The following is a 22,075-nucleotide window of genomic DNA, read 5'->3' as shown; positions in this document are numbered from 1 at the left end:
TTGGTGGGGCTTTTTTGTCTACTTGTTTGTTGGGAGAATTAGAAATTTGGTTTAAATATATGTATTGTGCAAGATAGGATGATTGTTCTTCCTCACCCAGTGCTTTGGAAAGTAGAAACAGCGTAACATCTTGGATTTGACATAATGGGGCAGAGTTTAAAACATAAACCTAAGTAAGTATGGTTAAGTTCTGATTTGGAGGATTACAAGCAGAGATCACTAAATGTACTCCAGAAGTTTTACTTCACTTTTGTATTAGTATTATTTAGAAATCTGGAGGTGATTTTTCTGTTCTAAATTATCTCTTGGATTTCTTAGATTAGTATTCTTTGATCTACTTAAGAGAGAAAGTATTATGATACTCCTCAAATCGGGAGGGTTATGCGGCTAAAAATGATCCAGTTACGTGGCTTTTCTGCTCTATGCTGAGGAGCAGTGTGCTGATGCTGAAGTTCCAGTGAGTCCACTAACTTGGAGGAGCAGTTTTATAGTCTTACTGAAGGCTGTTCCTGGGTTGTGAAAACGTTGTAATCTGTAGTCACACCTAATGTGGAACTGTTCTCAGAATATTCTGCCAGGTTGCCTCTGGGCAAGAGAAAGATGTTTTTATCAACACATCAGGAAAGGACGTCTAGATATCTACAACAGAGCAGCTGTGTAGAGAATGTTCTCTGGCTTTTCCCTAGAGAATTTAGGGATTTAAGACTCCTGAGCCTTCCTTAGCTCTTACACATCTTATTTTCTTCACTCCTCGTCCCCTTGTTTTCCTTCTAAAGCTGCATTCTTTGTCTTATTATAAAAGCAATACATGTTCTATAGGTGTATCAGAGAATACAGAATCCAGAGACAATCCTGGTTAACACAGCATATATTATTTTTCTGACCTTACCTTCTAATCCTTGCTCAGACTCCAGGTGTAAACTTGGTATTGGAATGGCTTGCCTTCCTCCCTGTTCCATACGGTCAAAATTAGCACGAATCGTGAGATTTTGCATCAGCATCTGTAGTTCCTGGTAGTTATTCAGCCCCTTTTATCTGGGAATTTCTAAGCAGGTGAACAGACAGAAATGGCTTCCTTCTCTTTCCTCTTCTCTTATTTTTTTTTTTTTGTCATTCAGGCAATATAAGATTTAAAGTTGAATTGGTAAATAGTACTAAGAGGAACAGCCTCTTAGCTTCTGTGTCAAGCTCCTGGTTGAGTTGAAAAATAATTTTGTGAATTAGAGGTTACAGGACAAACATTCTTGTAGTGAAGCTTAAGATATGGAATGGGGTTTTGGTTGAAGTATAGAGTTTCCATATCATGGAAGGATTCCCATTGTTCCTTAATCATCAAAAAGTAAGTTATTTAAGAGGTTTTCATCTGAATTTAGATGTCTGAACTCTTGATTTTTGGTTTTGGGGCCCAGGGTGACTACGTGCACAAGTCCGTGTTTATCATTTTCTTCCAAGGCGATCAGTTGAAGAACAGAGTCAAGAAAATCTGTGAAGGGTAAGAGACACCTGCTTCTGCCCAAGAGGATACAGTCATGCCACTGAACTGTTAAATTTTAGAATAAAAAATAGTGAAACATAATCCTTTTTAGTTCACATTCACACGATGACTGTATCTTTTAATAACGTTAGGGCTATTTAAAACAATTAGAAATGGTCTAATTTCATTTTTAAAAAATATTATCAAAACTACAATTTCCTTTTCCTGTGAGAAATAATAAGATTCATGGTTTATAGATGCCCTGTTATGGTAGATCTACACGCCCAGCAGAGTGTTATGGACTCTGTGTTCTTAAATTTTTCTGAAATTCTGGCCATAAGATCTGTTTCCATGCCACTTTTTTCCAATAATTTATAATATAATTTGCTTTACTTTTTTTGTTTTGTTTTTAATATCAAGGGAATTTAATAGCTCCAGAGAATGTGAAAGTAGTTCAAAGTCTGTTTTTAGCCTCTTAATATAAACAATTTTTGTTGATTATCTTTTCAGTCTAAACTATTCCTCTTTTGGTTGTTTGAGTAAGTTAGGATTACTTTTAGAGATTGTTTGAATTGGATGGTTAAGAAACCTCAGTCTGCCTCAGTGGAAACAGAACAAACAATGGAAATAACAAGAATGCTGACACATTGTAAAAGATGTAACCAATGGTATGGGACAATTTGTGTAAAAATTGTTAAATGAGAACATAATTTGCTGTGTAAACTTTCACCTAAAACACAATAAAATATTATTTTAAAAAAGAAGAAAGAAAGAAACTTCAGTATTCCTCAGGCTGTGTCTGCACATTCCAGGTTCCGAGCCTCACTCTATCCCTGTCCTGAGACGCCACAGGAGAGGAAAGAAATGGCTTCTGGAGTTAATACCCGGATTGATGATCTCCAAATGGTACACACAGGGCTAGAGGGAGTTTGTTTTTGTGAAATAAAATAATAGCAAGCCATTTTCCTTCCTTGAAACACTAATAGTTAGTTTATCAGGCAGCCCAGGCTACCAAAACAAGAAATGTCCATGAGTAACATGTCCCCCTGGAAGCTGGGGAAAAGTCTCAGGGAGTGACTGTTAAAAATAGCATGAGTCATCTTCAAACGAGACAGGAATGCTATACGTCTGAAACTGTTGTTACGTAGAGTATTAATTCCCCTCCATCTCATGAGTCTGAGGTAAGTTTTACAATAAAAATAATAAGTATGCTTAGTTAAGGAAGACCAATAATACAGAATCACATATAAAGTAAGTTCTGCTCTGTTACGCACACACACTGACCCCAGAGGCAGCCGCTGTTAACAGCTTGGTGTATATGCTTCTGGTCATCTTAGATCTTAACTACACAGTTTAGCCAAAGAGTCCCGCTATGGCTCTTGTACCCAGAAAGAGAACGCATTACATTTTTAGCAAATCTCAGTGTGTGCAGCATACGTGCACAGTGGTTATCACAGGGTTTTGATGGAGGAGTCTTGGTTTATATACACATGGAAGGAAAAGGGCGGCAGGTTGGGACTTTGTTCCCTGTTGAAAGAATGAATGTATGACTGCCTCCTTGAAACATTTAAAAATATATTTAATCCCCAAGGCAATTCCTTCTAGCAGTGGCAACATTTCCACTTATGTAACTCCTATTTCAGTTCTCCCTTTGAGCCCCATTGTACATGACCCACTTACTTGACCTATTGCTGACTCCTTTGAGTTTTTTAAGATCTCCTGGTGGGTGATAGGCCATGTTAGAACATTCTGGGTTCTAGAGCTGTCTTATCATCTCCAGATTTATGGGTAGATTTAAAGTGCATGTGACATAGGGTAAATGACCAGAATTTGATATTTAAAAATCCAGCTTTGTAAACAAAACTTTAAAAGAGTATGCTGAGGAGTAGGATGTGAGGGGAGGGGATGGGGAAAGAGAAAAGCAAATAGAACATTGCTTGCAAATTTATCTAACATCTTTCCTAAAGAAGTTTTAATACTAATTGTGAAATACCAACGTAGAGAGAGAGGGTAGCTTTGCTCCTTTATTCTTAGGTGATACAAGCACTTCACCTGTGTGTCATGAGTGGTTACTACTTTGTTCTTTACTGACAAGTGCTTCAAGTGGAGAGGTATGCTTAAAATGGGCAAATATGGAGCTTTTTCCCTTCAGAGAGATAGACTCTAATGCAGAAATGTGATTGGTGGGTTGCTTGTCCAGTTCTTCTAATTGGAAGGAGGACTCTTAGCCTCCCCTTCTGCTATTGAAACCTTAAATAGTTGGCAGTAAACATGACATAGAAGGTAAGATGTCCTTGCCCCTTTCTCAGCCCTAGCCTTGATAATATGATTCCTCTGAGGAATATATACTAGTTTCCAAAGATCAAAAATTGAAACTTGTTTTTCCCCAAGAAATCTTAAGAGGGGTAAAGCCTGTCTGCTGCCTCCATGATGGCAGTGGTAGGTGGCAGTCTAGACTCCCTCTAAAGGCCCTGGATCCTCCTAGTCCCAGTTTCTTCTTTTACATGTCCCCCAGTAAGGCCTAGGTAGACAGTGTCTGCCTCTTTTCCCACCATCCCCTGATGCTGGCTTAGGTTCAGGATTTGTTGCCTTTGTCAGCTCCTGGGATTGTGGTGCTCATTCTTTGAGTCTGAGTTACAGGCTCGCTATGGAAACTCACTAGCTCTTTAATTATCCAAGTAAAAGCCAATGACCTACATTTGTTTTGCTGTTCCCTCTGGGTTGGTGGTAAGATTAAATATAGAAAGAAAAGCTAAAAACCATTCTGCCAGTTTCTCTTCGGCTTGAAGATAAATGAAAATCAGTATTAGTAACTAGAAACCTAACTCCTTGTGATTTGGCAAAAAAGAAGCCATTCTAGCCAGAAGAAGAAGAAAAAAAAAAAAAAAAACAGATACCCAGAAGGCTGTGCCTCTTTGCCGTGCATGTCCTGAGACCTAAGACTGGTGTTGGAGGGGTCCGTCCCTGGCTGTGCCTCTTTGCCGTGCATGTCCTGAGACCAAAGACTGGTGTTGGAGGGGTCCCTCCCTTGTTCCTTTGTCTCCGTAAAGGTTCTGAATCAAACAGAGGATCACCGCCAGAGGGTTCTGCAGGCAGCTGCTAAGAACATCCGAGTCTGGTTCATCAAGGTGCGGAAGATGAAGGCCATCTACCACACTCTGAACCTGTGCAACATAGATGTGACCCAGAAGTGCCTGATTGCGGAGGTGTGGTGCCCTGTCACAGACCTGGACTCCATCCAGTTTGCACTTAGAAGGGGCACGGTGAGTCCCTCACAGCTGGCAGGGCTCTTTGTGGCCGGGAAAAAAGGTTCTCATCGACAGTAACATTAATCAGTTTCATCTTTGTGGCAGTTTCACTTTCAGAGTTCTTTAACATATCCACCTGTATCCTGACAATACATTTTGTACAAAGCCCTAGAGTATTATCCTTATTTTACAAATGTGGAAGCTGCAGGTCAGAAATTAAATAACTTGGTCATATACCCATGATTCTTCAAGATAGCGCATGATCAGAACATAAATTTCCTGATTCACTCTCTGGACTACTTCTGTATAGAACCCAGACAGACCTCTTTAGTAGTTATTTAGAGTGACTGTCTGAGGCACTGACCTAGGGGCTGGAAGGGATAGACAGATGTAAAAAACATGCAGTCAAGCATCTTACAGCCTGTTAGGAGACGCTGACATGCATACAATACAAGACAATCTGTGCTAAGAGTGGTGTATGTGTGTGGAGGGAGGGTGCTAACTTTCCCAGCTAGGGTGATCAGAAAAGACTTCAGGAAGAAGGTGGCATTTGATCAGGACTTTGAAGAATGGATAGGATATTGATCAGTAATGACTAAAAAAAAAAAAAAATATTATGGTCAAAGGCAGGAAGTTCAGTGTAATGGTGGGTGGTTGGGCAAGAGCAGGAATTATAATGGGTTAGCTGAAAGAGTGGGAGGTAAACCTGGATAGGCAGATTTTTTAAACTACTTGTGAAGGGCTTTTAAATAACAGATAAGAGGATTTGAATTTTACTCCAGGGGAGATAGGCATAGAAAGTTATCAGGCAGTTAAAGGACATGATCTAGAGAGAGCTGTAAAAGAATAATCTGTTGATAGTGTCTAGGTTGGACTAGGGAATGGAGAGAGAGTCCATAGGTGAGGGTTAAGTTACGAGGTTGTTGTAGAAATGGAGTAGTAAGTCATAAAGACCCTTAGGGTAGGATTTGATAATGGGGGGAAAAAAAACCCAGTGGATTTGTGAGACATTCTGAAGGCAGAATCAACAGGTATACTTAGTTCCTAGCAAGGTGCAGGAGAAAGAATTTAAAGTTTTTTTCTGAGGCATCAAAGCTGAGTGGCTGGGGAAGTAATGATTCCATTAATGGAAATAAAAGTTCAGCAAGAGAAGCTTATTGATAAGGGAAAGTTTAGTTTCAATCACATTGGGGCGCTGGATGGAAATTCACATGGAAATGCCTAGCGGGCAGTGGGGCAGGATCTCAATAGCACAGAATGAGAGAAATGGGAGTCACGAGAGTGGAAGGGAGTGAGACCTCTGAGAGGGAGAAAATAAGGAAACTGAAGATAGACCCTTGGAGACCTGGTAGAGAAGGAAGAGCCAGCAAAGAGAGAAAAGGACTGGTTAATGAACCAAAGGGGAACGCCCAAAGAATTAAAACCTTCACCAAAGAAGAGGACGATATCTAGTGTCAGGGGCCTGCACAGGAGAGAGAAGACCTTTAGTTCTGGTGGTGAGCCCACCCACCTGTTGCCTTAGAGTCAATTCCGACTCATAGCAGCCCTGTAAGACAGAGTAGTACTGCCTCATAGGTTTTCCGTGGCTGTAAATCTTTACAGAAGCAGACTACCACATCTTTCTCCCACAGACCTGCTGGTACGTTTGAACTGCCAACCTTTTGGTTAGCAGCCAAGCGCTTAACCATGGTACCACCTGGCCTCCTTTTGGTGTTGAGCCAGGCACTTTGAATGAACATACTCAGCCAGACTACAAGAGATTAGGAGTTAAGAGAGGGTAGTGAAGAAGGAGAGACAGAGAATATACTTTGTTTTCTCCGTAGAAAGACGAGAGAAGGGTAATACTTCAAGAAAAGTAGATGAGGGTGTCTCCAGGGAAGGAGATTCTACCTTTTCTTTGGTTACATATTCTAGAGTTAAATTTTTTTCACAGTAAGGGTGGTCTTCTTGAGAATTTAAATCTTCCATTATACATCTTATACCTAGTCCTAGTTTCCCCAAAGGCTGGGGAAGATAACCAACAATTTTATTTTTTAGTTCATTTTGAGATAATTTACATAAAAGAAAAGGACATATTTTATGTGTATACTTTAATGAGTCTTGATAAACATGTTTACCTGTGTAACCACCACCACAATTAGAAGGATGACCTAATGTTGATACATGTGCTTCATGTTTCCCAGGAACACAGCGGTTCCACCGTGCCTTCCATTTTGAACAGGATGCAGACAAACCAGACTCCCCCAACCTATAACAAAACCAACAAGTTCACATATGGCTTTCAGAACATTGTAGATGCTTATGGAATTGGAACTTACCGAGAGATAAATCCAGGTAAAAAAGCTCAAATCTTTTCTGTTTTATTTTTAATGCCTTGCTTTAAACACTGTTGGACAATTGGCTTAAAGCTAAAGATGATGTCAGGACTTAATGTAATTCCATAAAGGGGTACCCATTTTGACATAAGGGCGGTACTCACTTAACACCAGTGCCGTCGAGTTGATTCCGACTCATAGCGACCCTATAGGAAGAGGTGGGAAATGAGCTCATTGGATTGGACTCTTTCAGGTACCCTCACAGCGGTAAAACACTTGCCCTTTCTCTAGCAAACCATTTGTAAGGGCTGCTTTAAGCAAAATGTCTTTTCTAAGATGTCTGATATATGACAATGCCTTCTTCCTGGTTTCTAGGTTGGAAAGAGATAATAGGATTCGTTTTCTGCAGGACCTGCCTTGCTGTGGGTTCTGGGGCTTCTCCCACTTCCTGGTAGCTTTGTCCAACTGGGAAGAAAACTGGCCTGCTCCAGGCGTAGCATCCCAGAGGTTAGAAAAAGGGAATCAAAGAACAAACCAAGCGGTTGCCAGGGCTAGCTAGAGACAAAGGGTTCATACCTTGTGCTTTTCCTTGTTTAAAATTTTAGCAGCAACTCAGGTTCCATGAGAGGTGCTTTGTGAGCTGTGTGGATCCTACCATGGAAGGTTATCCCTGACAGTCCACCAGCATGGCAGCTTGGGAATAAGTCACTTTACATCGATCTTAGGAATGGAGAGGATGTGATAACTGGGGAGTTGTTGCAGTTTTCTGTACTTTCTCTTTTTCCTTCTTTGGTTGTGTTATAGCTCCATATACCATCATCACTTTCCCTTTCCTATTTGCTGTGATGTTTGGAGACTTTGGCCATGGCGTTTTGATGACCCTTTTTGCTGTGTGGATGGTGTTAAGGGAGAGCCGGATCCTCTCCCAGAAGAACGAGAATGAGGTAATGTTTGTTAAATCTGCACTGGGCTTAAAATTGCTTAAGCAGTCATTATGAAAATTGTCGTCTGAAAGTCTTTTACCCGTGAATTTATCAAAGGGAATAGCAAAGCTGTGTTCATCTTAACATTAAAGAGGCCTTGTGCTGTGAAAGTCAGTTTCTGGTTAGCACTGTGTTTTGATCTTTACTTCAAGCTCTCTGACCCGTATGGTGTAAAGTGGTCTGAGAGGAGAGGACTGGTGTATTGTAAATAAAACTGTCACACATAAGCCGCTGCAAGTCCATCCTTGTTGACTTCTTCCTTCTGGTTCCCAGATGTTTAGCACTGTGTTCAGTGGCCGATACATTATTCTGTTGATGGGTGTTTTCTCCATCTATACTGGCCTCATCTACAATGACTGCTTTTCCAAGTCTCTTAATATCTTCGGATCGTCCTGGAGCGTCCGGCCGATGTTCATATCTAATTGGACGTAAGTTGCAGAAGAAACTAAAAGTCAAAGCTTATTCATTTCATGTTCAGCTCTGATTTTAAGACGAGTGGTGAACTAACACTTCTTCAAAAGGGGTTTGACAGTATCTCTGTTTCGGGAGAATTCAGAGTCTCTTTATTTACGCTCCACCTTGTGAGGTGCTTTGTGATTTGATCAGCAGTTTTTTTTTTATCAGGGAACTGAGACTATGATTTAAGCACTTTTTTTTTTTTTTGTAAATGAAAAGCAGATTCCCAGAATTTCCTACTTGGTTGTGTATGTGTGTTTAATGTTTTGTTTTTCTCACCTCTGGTAGCTTCTCGTTCTTGGCTGCTAGTCTCTCTGCTTTTATTGGAGAGACAAGATAGCTGTAGTTGTTTCTTTTGGGATCAATTTTTGGACCCCAGTGGCTTCCCTTTCTTAATAAAAAATGAATTTGACTTTCCTCCTAACATGGTAGGGAGGAGACACTTCGGGGGAACCCTGTTCTCCAGCTGGACCCAGCCGTCCCTGGAGTTTTTGGTGGACCATACCCTTTTGGCATCGATCCGGTAAGAGCACTTCTCTCCTACATCTGTAACCCCAAATTTGTTAACTCTGACCCTGAAGTGAGTGAATTAACATGAAGATAGGTACTTGGTTTTAGGTTGACATGTTTTCGGAAAACCTTGGTGGATTTGTCCAGAATACATGAAAGCTCCTTGGGGAACCAAACATTCCTTCCTGCACTACGTATTTCTGAGACACCTAATAATATTGACCCTGGGAAGACTTATTTTCAAGACTCCTTCCCAGTATGTAATTCATTTCTTAGTTTGGATTTTATTTTTAGCCAGATGTTTTAATAAAGCAGAAATAAGTTTTTCCTATGAATATCATATTTCTGTTCTTATCTTTACATATTTATGAATACTTATCCCAGAATATAATTTTTTTCAAATACTTAGGCAAATAAGGTATGATCAAATCTTTTGTATTATGTACTAAAAAAGAAAAGAAAAGGGAAAATTTTTAAAATAACCATTAGACAGTAGGGATCATAAAAATCCAAAGGAAAACCAGATTACTGTGGGCTGGGAAGATTAAGGCTTCTTGTAGAAAATGGGATTTAATCTGACGTTTAGAATTTTTTTTTAGATTGTTATAGTAGTTGATGCAAAGCATGTACAAAAATATAGAGATGGGAATGTACAAAGTTATTTTAAATATTACAGTAGCTAACGTTACTAAAATGCTTACACAGAGCCAGGCACTGTGCTGAGCCCTTGACGTATCTGATTTAATTCTGAAACAATTCTGTCACACAGATAAGAAAATTGAGTCTCAGAGAGTTTTGATAACATTTTACATGTTCATTTAACAATGTTTATTAAATCCCTATTGTCCATAAGGCCTGCTGGGGAAAAGTTTTCAGACATGGCTCCTACCCTCGAGTAGCTTGGAGTTTGATCATAGTAATATTACCTTACATTCATGTAGGTTTCTCTAGTTACAAGTTTGTTGTTTCGTTTTTTTTTACAGACTTCTCATTTGATGCCTCCAGGGTAGCTGTTGAGTTTGAGGTGTCTATGGACATGCAGGTGTGAATGTCCATTGGGCAGTGGAGTTGCAGAACTGAATTTCAGGAGAGACTGGGGCTGGAGAGGAGCAGTCACAAGTTGTCAGTCAGGATGAGTTCTCCATGGAGAGGCAGTTCAGAAAGAAAAGATACTTGGCTAGGTTGTGGAGGGTCTGGCTTATCAGGCTGCAGAGTTTGCACTTTAACCTAGAAATGACAGTGGGCCTTCAAGGGAGGTTTTGGCCCAGGGAAGTGTGTGGGTCAGAGTCATGATTTAGGGAAACTAATCTGGTGGCCAAGTGGAGGAAGAGAGAGCTGTCAGGAAAATATCACAGGCGTGCAGGCCTTAGGTGACAAGAGCTTACGGCAACTGATACTTAAAAATAGATGAACGACTGCACCACTGGGGTGCAGTCAGCAAAACACAGACTATGGGGAAATCTACAGGGTAAATGAGCCACCCAATTTGCTCAGATATTTTGTAAGGAATAAAAAGGAGAGATGGAAGAGGAACCTACAGAGGCTAAGAGCTGTATCAGCATTCACAACGTATGGACTTAATCTGGATCCTCGTTCAAATAGATAAATTAGTTTTTAAAAACTTTGGAGACGATCAGATAATTTTAAATATTGATTATATTCATGATGTTAAAGAATATTGTTAATATTTTTGGGTGTGTGATAACAGTGTTGAGCCATGTTTTTAAAATGAGCCCTTACCTTTTAGAGATCCATACTGAAGTATTTACAGGTAAAATGATATTTGGACTTTGCTTCAAAATAATATGGAGGTAGAGGGGGTTAGAAACTGGCAAAATGGTCACGAAAGGAGAGACTGGAAGGAGGGAGCCGGCTGACTCATTAGGGGGAGAGTAAGTCGGAGTATGTAGTAAGGTGTATATAAATTTATATGTGAGAGCCTGACTTGATTTGTAAACTTTCACTTAAAGCACAATAAAAATTATTAAAAAAAGAAATAATATGGAGATGGGAAGTGGGTGGGGGTATGATGAAACAAAATTGGCCATGAGTTGATAACTCAATAATAATTATCGAAACTGGATGATGGGTATATGAGAGTTTGTTACACCATTCTTCCTAATGAAGTTTATGCTTGGCATTTTCCATAATAAAAAAAACAACTACTTTTTAAGTGGATGAATAACGTTTTTCTACTTCAGACCCCTTTGCAGTACCTTTTTGTTTTCTTGTGTTGTGACAGATTTGGAACATTGCTACCAATAAACTGACCTTCCTGAATTCCTTCAAGATGAAGATGTCTGTTATCCTTGGTATTTTCCATATGATGTTTGGAGTCACCCTGAGCCTTTTCAACCATGTGTGAGTTGCTGTTTCTCTCTTAGGAATACTTGGTGTAGATAAGCTTTTAACTAAAGAAATCATAACATCTTTGGGGAGTGATTACTATTTCAGAACCCTGTTTCACGTTGTAGAAGTTATTTTATAAAACCTTGTGTTCTTCAGTGAGGCTTAATATTAGCCTCTTAATAATTAACAATTGCAGTGAAGATCTTTGAAAAAATTTTGAGCAATTTTCATCAAAATGAGTGCGTTATTTTTCTTCGACGTGTGACTCACATAAAATTATGAACTGTGTGTAAGAAGGTACGAGTCTTTCCAGTTCCTTTCTCCCGGTGAGGGTGGTACAGGGACGGTTCAAGGTCCCAAGGTTTGGCAGCGATAGTTAATCTGACAGTGTCTGTTGGCTCCAGTGCTTTTGACTGCTGCGTCTTAAAGGCATGAAGACAGACTTGGGGAAGCATTGGATAGAAAACTTTAGTACACCGTTCACGTTAGGAGTGGTCCTGTATCTGTTCAAGCTTAGCATTTTTTCTCTCTCTCTCAGCTATTTCAAGAAGCCCCTGAATATCTACTTTGGCTTTATTCCTGAAATAATTTTCATGACCTCCTTGTTTGGCTACTTGGTGATCCTCATCTTTTACAAGTGGACGGCCTATGATGCTCACACCTCGGAGAAGGCACCGAGCCTCCTGATCCATTTCATAAACATGTTTCTCTTCTCCTACTCCGACACTGGCAATGCGATGCTATACTCTGGGCAGGTGCGTCAGCCCAGAGGTGGGCTGTCCTAATTAGGTGGTTAGCCGAGTTCCAGAAGTCATGTGTGTCCCTGACCCCGAAAAAGCTGAGGAAAAAACTCTTTCTGGAGTGTTTGGTTTTCAGCCTGTGCTTCCCAAATCTAAACTTAGCCTATCCACCTTAGCTTGGGAGGGTCCTCTGTGATTTCTGTATCCCAGAAAGGTGAGAATTATAACTCCCCTCCTATCAGTCAGTTCCTGGGCTTTGCCAGAACATCTGCTAATTATTTTGAGCAACTAGATAATGTTATTCATGGGTTAATAAGAAAAAACGGTACCTGTTTTGGGGGAAATTGTGCTGGAGCTGGAAACCATATATTTGACTAATGGACTTTTTTTTTTTTTTTTAATTGTGCGTTAGGTGAAAGCTTCCAGCTCAGTTCTCACATGTACACATACTGTTTTGTGACATTAGTTGCAATCCTCATAATGTGACAGCACGCTCCTCCTTTCCCTCCCAGTTTCCCTGTGTCCATTCGAGCAGTTCCTGTCCCTTCCTGCCCTCTCATCCTGCTTTTGGACAGGAGCCGCCCATTTGGTCTTATGTATCTGATTGAACTAAGAAGCACACTCCTCATGTATATTATTTTTTGTTTTATAGTCCTGTCTGATTTTTGTCTGTAGAGTGAGCTTCGAGAATGGTTTCGGTTCTGGGTTAACAGCGTCCATGGGCAATAGTTTCAGGAGTTCCTCCAGTCTCTGTCAGACCATTAAAGTCTGGTCTTTCGATGTGAATTTGAGTTCTGCTCTACATTTTTCTCCTGCTCTGCCTGGGACTAATGAATTAATGAACTTTTATGTGATGTGTCTTATCCTTCTTTACAGAAAGGAATTCAGTGTTTCCTGGTTGTAGTTGCACTACTGTGTGTACCGTGGATGCTGCTGTTCAAACCACTGGTCCTTCGCCGTCAGTATTTGAGGAGGAAGCATCTGGTGGGTGTATTTTTGTTGCTGAAAACTACTAAACTTTTTTTTTTTTTTAAGATCAAGATAATTAAATTGATCTACCCATCGGAGGCTCTTAAGTGTACGCAAATCTGTATACCCTTATACTCCTAAAATGCGTTTGCACTGCGTACCCAAGTGTGAGCACTGGTCCCGTTGAGGTCAGAGAAACATGTATTTGCTGCGCAGACACCTGGATTCAGCTTTGAGTAGTTGGGGTAGAGACAACAAGTCACAAGTTTTTACCCTTCCTGGGTGTCATGCTGTGCTCAGCAAAACCCAGGCCTGTGCCTGTCTGGGTGCAGCATCAGCCAAAGCCAGGCCTCAGGAGCTGCAGGCAGGTGAACCTACTCATGTGGTTTGTCTGGGCAACCACAGGGCTGATGATGAAACATTTTCTTTTAAAATGAGACCATGATACTTTCACCAACCAAAACATCCAGGAAAAAGGCTTGGTTTAAAGCACATAAATTTTTTTTTTTTCTTTTTCAGAAGAAGCATATGCATATGTGTTTACTTAATGTATGTGTGCGTATGAGTTCTCTCCACACATACAGAGTTAAGTTGCCAAATGTTCAGTGTTGTGTGTGGTTTCTGGCTATCCAATAAGGCTTAGTTATTGCACTGTCTGGGAACACCTAGAAGATCTTATTGCATGACTCTCATACAGCTGTTAGCTTATTACCCCTGTTGGAGAGCAGCTGAGTTACAAGACCCTCCTTCTCCCTTTTCTGACCATTTTCATCCTTCCATGTACCCTCCATTTGTCTCCCCCCTTCGCTCCCTCTGTCTTTTGTTTTCTTCTCCCTTCCTCTTTTCTTCCATTCACTATCAGGAAGGGCAACCTGTGGAGGCCCAAGTCAGCCCAACCCCGAGCCAACAGGGACTAGAGGCAGCAGTGGCTGCAACAGTGAGTGAAATTCCAAGGAACAGATCATCACATTATGTTTAAAGAGGTGGCAAACAGTGCAGCAGCATTCTTTTTAACTGTGTGAGCACATGGGACATGTGTGCTCTCGGGAAGTATGCCCTCGTTACTCACTGAGACGATGACAGAAGAGATTTCCACCTCTTAAGCATAGATTCAGATGCTGCCTTTACCACTGGTCTGCTAAGTTTCTATTCAGATATGTAAGTACAGCCATGTTCCTGAAGACAAAGTGGCTGTTTTATCCTCTCGGAGTCCCATTATCTTAATCCGAGACGGCAGATATTGGACCCATCCTCTTTCACGTCTGTGTTTGTGATGATGTATTAGACGATTCTTCAGCATGGAAGTGAGAACATCTCTGTGATTCTTGCATTGCTTTCCCTGCACTTTAAGATCCTACTTCAGATTGATACTTTGACCTCTTGCCAGAGGAAGCTTAGTTGTGGCAAGTATTCTGGGAGAGCCTCGGAAGCCCTCATGTCCTCAGCTATTCCAAGGATACCTCCACTCTTCCATGTGTCTCGTTGTGTGTACTGCACGTCTGGTGTAACAACTAAAGCATCTTTTGTCTTGAGCTTTCCCTCTTTCACTACTACCTCATGACTCAAGTAACAGCACTTTGTACGTTAAGCTTTTGAATGTTTGTCCTTAAAAAAAAAAAAAAAACTCTTAACCAAAACCTTATCCTGTGCTAATATCCATAGCCCAGTATATTCTAGGTAATGAATCTATAAAATTTAAAAAATTTCAGCAGTAGTGATTACTTATGTACTTCTGTGTTCCAGCAGTATCATGCTCTTTTAAAGAAAACGAAATATTTAAATAGGTAAACATCTCCTTCATTAGGTGTTTCTGATCATTTTAAACTTGGAAAACTACTTGCAATCATTCTCCTAGAACTAGTATAAAAGGGCCAATATCTCAGGTCAGAAGATATTTAATGTTGCTGCTTAAAATTATTTTTACGTAGGGACTTACTCTCTCCTTCCCTACAAGGAAAAAAAAAAAAAAAAAACCATAAAGCACTTACTACTTATTCTTTGATGTTCTGTCTACATACTCTTCTTCCTCCGAGCCCAAGTATATATAAGGTGTGCTTCTAAGAAAGCGTGGATGCTTTTAAGTCGGCGTCCTCTTCTGTGATAATCTCCAAGTTGAAAGTCCCCACCCAGGCTGGAAGCCCACACCTTCACAGGGTCTCCTTAGCCCACATCTCTTTCTGGAGAGCAGCCTGAAGGTATAAGGATGGTCATTCCATAACAAGGGCCCTGGATTCTCAGCTCCAAAGGGCTGAGGATTTGAACACTGATCTGCTTTTCTTCTGTTCTGTGACCTCTTGATTGTCTGTAAGCAGTGTATATCAAAGTTTATTTATTTATTTATTTAATCTGCTGGTTGTCTCGCATCCCCCTTCCCGTACCGCTCATTCTTTGTGTTCAGAAGAGACACTTGTTAGTGTCAGGCTGGGAGGTTTCACCGGTCTGCTCCTCACGTTATCTGCTGGGTGGGGAAAGCTTTGGAAATGGCTTTCTGCTTTAGGAGACTTAAAGCCTGAGCCTGCCGCCTCTACCCTATAGCCCAGCCCAGGATGCACTGGAGTTCCTCCAGTCACCAGTGCCACTTAGCTGTACTTGGCAGTCTGTACCTTTTCAGGGTTGTCGGGTGTAACATGCGTGTGACCTGGAGACGTCTGAGGCTTCAGTGGTTCTCAAATCCAGCCACACATCAGAGTCACCTTGGGAACTTTTTTTTTTTTTCCCGTTTAGCGTGTTAAAACAGATAAGTGGAAGAAGAAATAAAAATAACACATAATTCTGTGGCCAGCAGTTCCAACTTGACATTAAAAATAAAATTAAAGCAAAGGTGTATTTGGTTACTAAAAGCCTCCCGTGCCCCACCAACTCTTTTCCTCAAGAGTCTTATTAGCAGCTGTTTTGTTTTTAACCTTCAAAATATTTTCTGCACATAACAGTGTTTATCTGTTTGTCATCTGTTGATATAAATGTGTATTTATGTGTATATGTGTGTTCACGTACACACATGCACACATATACATATAAATATTAGAAATTGTGTTTTAAACTGTAGTGCTCTTCTGCCCCTTGATTTATTAGCTTTTACAATTTAGTATATCTTGAGGATCTTTTCATTCTGATACATACAAAGCTACACTGTTCTTTTTTACGGCTGCATAACATTCCATAGAACATCCTGGTGAATGTACCAAAATTATGTAATCACTGTCTTGTTGATGAATGTGTTGGTTGTTCCTACCTCTTTGCTGTTGCAGATAGTGATACAGGGAACACACGTCACTGTAAAGTCTTCCAAGTATAATGTTCCTGGCAATGGGATTGCTGCGCCACAGGCTGCCTGCATTTTAAATTCTGCTAGACCCTCCCTAGTGATTATACAGTTTATACCTGGGAAAATATTTTTTTAAATACAAGTTTCCTGGGCCCCATCCCAGACCTACTAAATTTACAGCAGCTTCTAGGGGCAGTATTTGAGAATCTCCAAAACACAGTTTTCAAGGTGATTCTGATGCGCCCAGTTCTCCAGCAACATTTGAGAACAACTGTAGATGAAGTGGGAGAATTTGCCCAACGCTGAGATCTGAGCTGTTTGGTAAGTTTTGGTAAATGGTGCACACCAGGTGACGCCGAGAACTGGCAGCTCAGGGAAGCTGACCAAACCTGCTCACAAACATTGTTCTTGCAGCTGCCGGGAAGGCTGTTTTGCAGGAGAGCATTGCTCGAGCTCTTCCCTTGTGTGCCTCCCTGGCACATACAGAAACTGTATGAGGTGGTTCTGAGGGCTGTGCCTTCAGCTCTTTCACTCATGGCAGATTGACTCTAATTGGTGCCTGTTAGACTTAATCCCAAATTTACCTGTTTTTTGTGCCCAAAGAGTCCTTTTGCCTCAGTAAATTCAAGCTATTCCAAATCAAGTTTACTTTAAAGCTCTGCTTATGGACACCTGCTGAAAACTACCTGTGCGATGGAAAGGAGCAAACAGTGAATTCAGGGTCTGCCCACATGCCTATTAGAGTTGTTCTAACATTCCAGAATCTTCCATTTAAAGAAAAGAGCGTCTTTTTTTCTTGTTCTTTTTAGTATTCCTCTAGCTGCAAGCTAACATACATTGAGCTTTTTTTTCCTTCCCTGACCAGTGAAGTCCTTCGTTCCTGGGCAGAAACCCATTGTATTCCTGGGAGAGGTTGCTGGAACTCTTGGGCTCCTATTGAAATCTTATCAGACCAGGGTAGAATCACCATGTCATTTGGCACACCTCCCTCTTGCAAAGTCTAATCTTTGGTTCCAGAAGGACTTGGGCTGGTGCAGGCTCTATAGATAGAGCTACACTTATGAGAGTCTGTTCGTATTGAGTTTTCATTCAAGCAGGATTCTCAGTTAGCGTTAACTGAGGCGAGGCTGTTGTCTCTGTGCAGCAGACGGAACTGTGTATTTCCCCTGAAGCAGGAGGAGGTGGTAAACATAGGTTGGGGCTGGGGCTGGGACGGTGGTTGTTGGGGTGGGAACAGTGATTGGTTTTTACTTAGCTGTTTTGACGAGTAGTTTTTGTTGCTGTTATTAGAATTTATGCTTTCCTGAGCACTGTATTTACTAACCATCGCCCTTCCCCCACTTCACAGAATGTCACGTTAAAGCCCAGGCAAATTCTACTCTTTCTGTTCATCTGTGTAGGGAACTCTCAACTTTGGTGGGATCAGGGTGGGCAACGGACCGACAGAGGAGGATGCTGAGATTATTCAGCATGACCAGCTCTCCACCCATTCAGAGGACGCGGAAGAGGTAAGATCCAGTGGTGTGGGCCTTCTCTCCTTCCACCTCAGCCAGCCCTAGTCTTGAATACCTCAGAGGCCTCACTCCAGTCTTCTCCTTGAAAAATAAAAACTCTGACACTAATAATCAGCCTGCCTTCTTGACCTCTTGGGGCACCACGGCTTTTTCCATTGGGCCACTGCTCTAAACTCCAGGGCTGCCTCTAGAACCCACAGCAGTTTTGTTCTGTTGTTGCTTCTTCAGTTCCATGTCACGTGTAGTACTCTGCACGCAGACCTCAACGACCAGCTCTCCCCAGGACTCGGGCAGTGGAGGCCCCAGCATCCCAGTTCTTATTACCATAAACAGACCATTTATGAGAGCTGCTTCATCCCTTGCCCCTCTCAAGAACCGTTCTAATTATACAGCTATAATCCCTGGTGCTTTTGAAGTCCTAGCCCAGTGGTTCACTCTTGTTGCATATATTTTACTTAAGCTTTTTTTTTTTAAGTAAGCTATTTGCCTACTTTTTACAGCAAGAGTGAAAAATAGTAAAGCCAGGCTATACTTTTCTTAATATACCACCTCCAAGCTCGGTTTTTTAAAATCCAGTCTCCTTACCTGACCACTGGCAGCACAAAACCTTTGAATAGAACTTTTGAATCTCATCCATTTGTTATGTTCTTTTTAAAGCAGATAAGAGTTGAGACCCAGGTGACTGGACCTTTCAATCTGTCTGACCACTTTCATTATGTAGATGACTTTTTAACAAAGAAATTGCAAGGGTCGGGGGCCTTTTACAAATATATATCTTAATGCTTTATGTCGCTGCGGATCTCGCTGTCTGTGTATGCTGAGGAGTTCTTTCTCCAACATGTTAACCCCATGTTGCATTAACAGTCCTTCCCATGAAGCAATAACAGCCTTTTGCTTATGACTTGTAATTTTGTGTGTGGTGTGGCTTCCCACTAAGTGTAAATTTGTGTTTTCAAGCCTACCGAGGACGAAGTGGTAAGACGAAAGCCAGCTCTGCCTTCATGTTTATCTGGGCTTCTCTTCCCATCCTTGTGATCACTTTGCTGACCCTGTTGCACTGTGGGGCCCTACGTGACACTGTGTATCCTGCATCTCACTGGCCACTTGTAACCAGTGTGTGAGCCTGTGCTCTGAAAAAGCTCATCTCCATTAACTGCATCTCATGTCGGTCACCTCTGTCCTTGTGTCATTGACTCTGCTGATCTAATACCTCTGAGAATGGCTTTGAAAGGAGCCACAAGTAATGTCTGCATTGGCATTCTTGAAGTGACTCGCTTTGGGGGTTAAGTCCCATTGGCCTTGGCCATCCTCTCCTGTGATGTTGTGGTTGCTCTGCTACTGGGAGTAGCTGTGTTTCCTCCTACTCCTCTGAGTGTTTATGAGCAAAGCTCACCCTTCCTCCCAGTCTGAGATGCAGCCAGTCTCTTCCTGCTGCCCTCAGCAGCTTGATGCTCAGACCCTTGCTCGGGGTCAGCTGTACCTCCATGTGGCCCAGGCGTGGAAGGTAGACAGCTTTCAAAAGAAGGCTTTGCCTTTCAGATGCACCCCAGAAAAAACAATCCATCTGCATAACAGGAGCTCATATTACCAGCCACACAGAGAGAGTATAGTAGAGAGAGGAAAAAAGTTGGCCAAAATATTCGGGCCACATCTGGAACAGATGACCTTCTAGCCTAGCAGTAATTCATTTAGCAATACACAGGTTTTGGATTTGAGTTTTTTTAAGGCCTTGCTGCACTGTTTACATCTTCCCCCCAAATTTCTCTAAAATATCTAGACCCGAGAACTGCAACCTTCCCCTCCTGGCTCTCCTGGTCTAAGGGGGCAGTAGGATGGGAATGGGAAAACCTTTCTGTTCTGTGTGAAATCAGGGCTGGAGAGGTTCCTCTGCTAGCACTGAGGAGGCCCTGTGTTCCTCAGCTGCGCACAATCACTAGCTGAGCCACCTGAAAGGGCTGGTAGGAGTGTCCTCGTGTCAGCGAGGACTCCAGCTCCCTCCTGGTAACACCACCTCCATTGTGCTGCTTTGTAAATGTCTTTCTAGTGGAGCACCCATGCCATGGTCATGGTCAGAACGGGGTTGTTGTGTGCTAGCGTCCTCATTTGTAGCTACTTCCCAGGGAAGCTGAACATGCAAACAAGATGGACTGTAATTCAGTCTGCCCAGTTTCTGAGGGTTCAGCTTCTCTTGGCTTCGTAAGTAGTCATAACATTTTATCTTTTTCAGGCACACACAGTCTAGTTCTCTGCAGCCAAATTTAGATAACTGTGGCAGCTATCTAAAGATTTCAAACAAAACAGGTTTTTTTTTTAAAGTTCAGCCTACTTCTCGTAGAACTTCCCAGTTTTTCCCTGGCTGTGAAAACTTGTTTGCTTCGTACAGGGTGTTGCTCCAGCCCAGTGGAAGCAGCAGTCCCTCTCTATGGGGGGCACGCAGGCCAACTGCAAACCAGGCCAGTGTATTGTCTGCGAAATCTTTGCAGGCTGTAACCACTCAGCAAAGGTCAGCAGCGCCTCTCCCTGCCATCAGTTTCTTCTCATTCATCCCATGCACGTATTCATTCATCCCACCATCCGTTCATTCACTCCTCCCACCCATCCATTCACTCATCCACCCTCCATGTGCAAAGCACTATGTTTGGTGCTGCAGAAACTGAGAGAAAGAAAAAAAAACAAAAAACAATCCTACCCTTCAGTGACCTCCCAGACAAATTGAAGAGACAGCCCGGTGACAGGTGCTGTGCTAGAGGTGTGTCCAGGGTGCTGCCGGAGCACAGGGGAGGGTGCCTGACAAACCCTGGGGCGGGCTGGTGAAGAGGAGACCGGAAAAGGACTCCCTCCCAAAAGAAGGATGTTCCTAAGCTTAGTCTGGTCAAGCAGGAGTGTGTGGAGGGGAGATGGGAGGCAGACCCACCAGTATGTATACTGACCGACTGGTATATATAATTACTATAAAGGCACAGAGGCCTGTGGGTCCATTACATTTGGGGGATAAACAAGTATTCAGATTGGCTGGAGCACAGAGTCAGGAGTTGGGGGACAGTGAAAGGTGAGACTATTGGTTAGCAGATGTAAGCAATAGCAAGGTGTTGGAGCTGCAAGGAGCCATCAGAAGGTGGTGAAGCTGGAAGTGACCCGGTCACATGTACATTGCCAAAATACTCCTAGTGGCTGTGTTGTAGGGTATATTGGATTGGGGAAGGGGTACAGTCTCAAGACATGGAGACCAGTTAGTCTATGTGATTGAGGAAAGAGCTGGGGAGCCTGAAGAGAATGAAGGCATTTGCAGGGGGGGTTGCAAAGGAAGGGAACAGTGTGAGGTATTAAGGAGGTAAAAGCTAGAGGTTCTAGTGCCTTAATGGGTGTAGGGGGTGAGAGTGTGTGAAGATTCAAGATTGACTTCCAGGCTTAGGTGCCGGGGGGCAGTGGCAGTACGTCTTTGTTAGAGATGGGACATGGAATAGAAGCAGGTCTTGGTGGGGTCAGAGGAGAGCAATTAACTAGGTTAGTTTGGGTGGTGTTGAATTTGAAGCGCCTGTGGTGTGCCCAGGAGGAGATGTAGCACGGCCAGTTAGAAATAGGCAACGCAGAGTGGGCTCAACATGTGTATTTGAGAGTCACTCCTAGCAGTGGCCGTTGGAACCTGAGTGGTGATCTCCCAGGAAAGATGTAAGGGCTGAGGCTGGAGCTCCAGGAGACACCAGCATTTAAGGAAGACAAACCATGACAGACACTGGGAAGGAACATCCAGAGAAGCAGGAGGAAAACCAGGGGGGAGGCGTGCACCTCAAGAGGAAGGAAGAGACAACGGTGACAGATACTGCTGAGGCTCAGTGAGGACTGTAGACTGTCTGTTAGTTAACGACAGGGAGGTAAAGGTGACCTTGCTCAGATGGGCTGGTTTGTGGAGCAGAGAGGGTAGAAGCCAGGGTACAGGAGGGTAAGGAGTGGATGGCTGGTGAGGAAGCCAAGGTAGAGAGTGTAGACACGGAGTTCACAGAGATTCAAGGTCAGAGTCATAGCTGCCATAGATTGGGCACATAGTGAGTGGCAGACCCCTTCTCTGTGCCTGGCTGTATTTCTCATTTAATTCTCACCTCGGAGGTAGGTACCGTTACTCTCCCCATTGTGTAGATGAGACAGCTTGCTCAGAGTTACAAAGGTTAAGTTGGGAATGAGGGAGAGAAGAAAGTGAAGGTAATGCCTCAAAGGGAAGCTTCTTCCCTCCTCTCATTTCCTCTTTTTTAATGGG

General features: G+C 42.3%; 1 protein-coding gene across 7 annotated transcripts in view; it reads left to right on the top strand.

Annotated features, from left to right (window-relative positions):
- Positions 1-22,075, top strand: part of ATP6V0A1 (ATPase H+ transporting V0 subunit a1) — a 53,229-nt gene that overhangs the window by 21,189 nt on the left and 9,965 nt on the right. For 4 of the 7 annotated variants that reach the window (XM_023553706.2, XM_023553708.2, XM_023553705.2 and 1 more), the window contains exons 8-19: positions 1,410-1,492; positions 2,287-2,380; positions 4,525-4,737; positions 6,906-7,056; positions 7,842-7,981; positions 8,294-8,448; positions 8,909-8,999; positions 9,081-9,242; positions 11,229-11,347; positions 11,874-12,090; positions 12,952-13,059; positions 17,710-17,817. In XM_023553706.2, the coding sequence (XP_023409474.1) occupies positions 1,410-1,492; positions 2,287-2,380; positions 4,525-4,737; positions 6,906-7,056; positions 7,842-7,981; positions 8,294-8,448; positions 8,909-8,999; positions 9,081-9,242; positions 11,229-11,347; positions 11,874-12,090; positions 12,952-13,059; positions 17,710-17,817 (1,641 nt within the window). Of the gene's footprint in view, positions 1-1,409; positions 1,493-2,286; positions 2,381-4,524; positions 4,738-6,905; positions 7,057-7,841; positions 7,982-8,293; positions 8,449-8,908; positions 9,000-9,080; positions 9,243-11,228; positions 11,348-11,873; positions 12,091-12,951; positions 13,060-13,906; positions 13,982-17,709; positions 17,818-22,075 lie in introns of all 7 variants that reach the window. The other 3 variants (XM_003414242.4, XM_003414243.4, XM_064271056.1) reach the window with 2 other exon arrangements.

The sequence above is a fragment of the Loxodonta africana genome, chromosome 18 (genome assembly GCF_030014295.1).
Source record: "Loxodonta africana isolate mLoxAfr1 chromosome 18, mLoxAfr1.hap2, whole genome shotgun sequence".
NCBI lineage: Eukaryota > Metazoa > Chordata > Mammalia > Proboscidea > Elephantidae > Loxodonta > Loxodonta africana.
The sequence above is the reverse complement of the archived record's forward strand: the minus strand, read 5'-3'. Positions and strand labels throughout refer to the sequence as shown.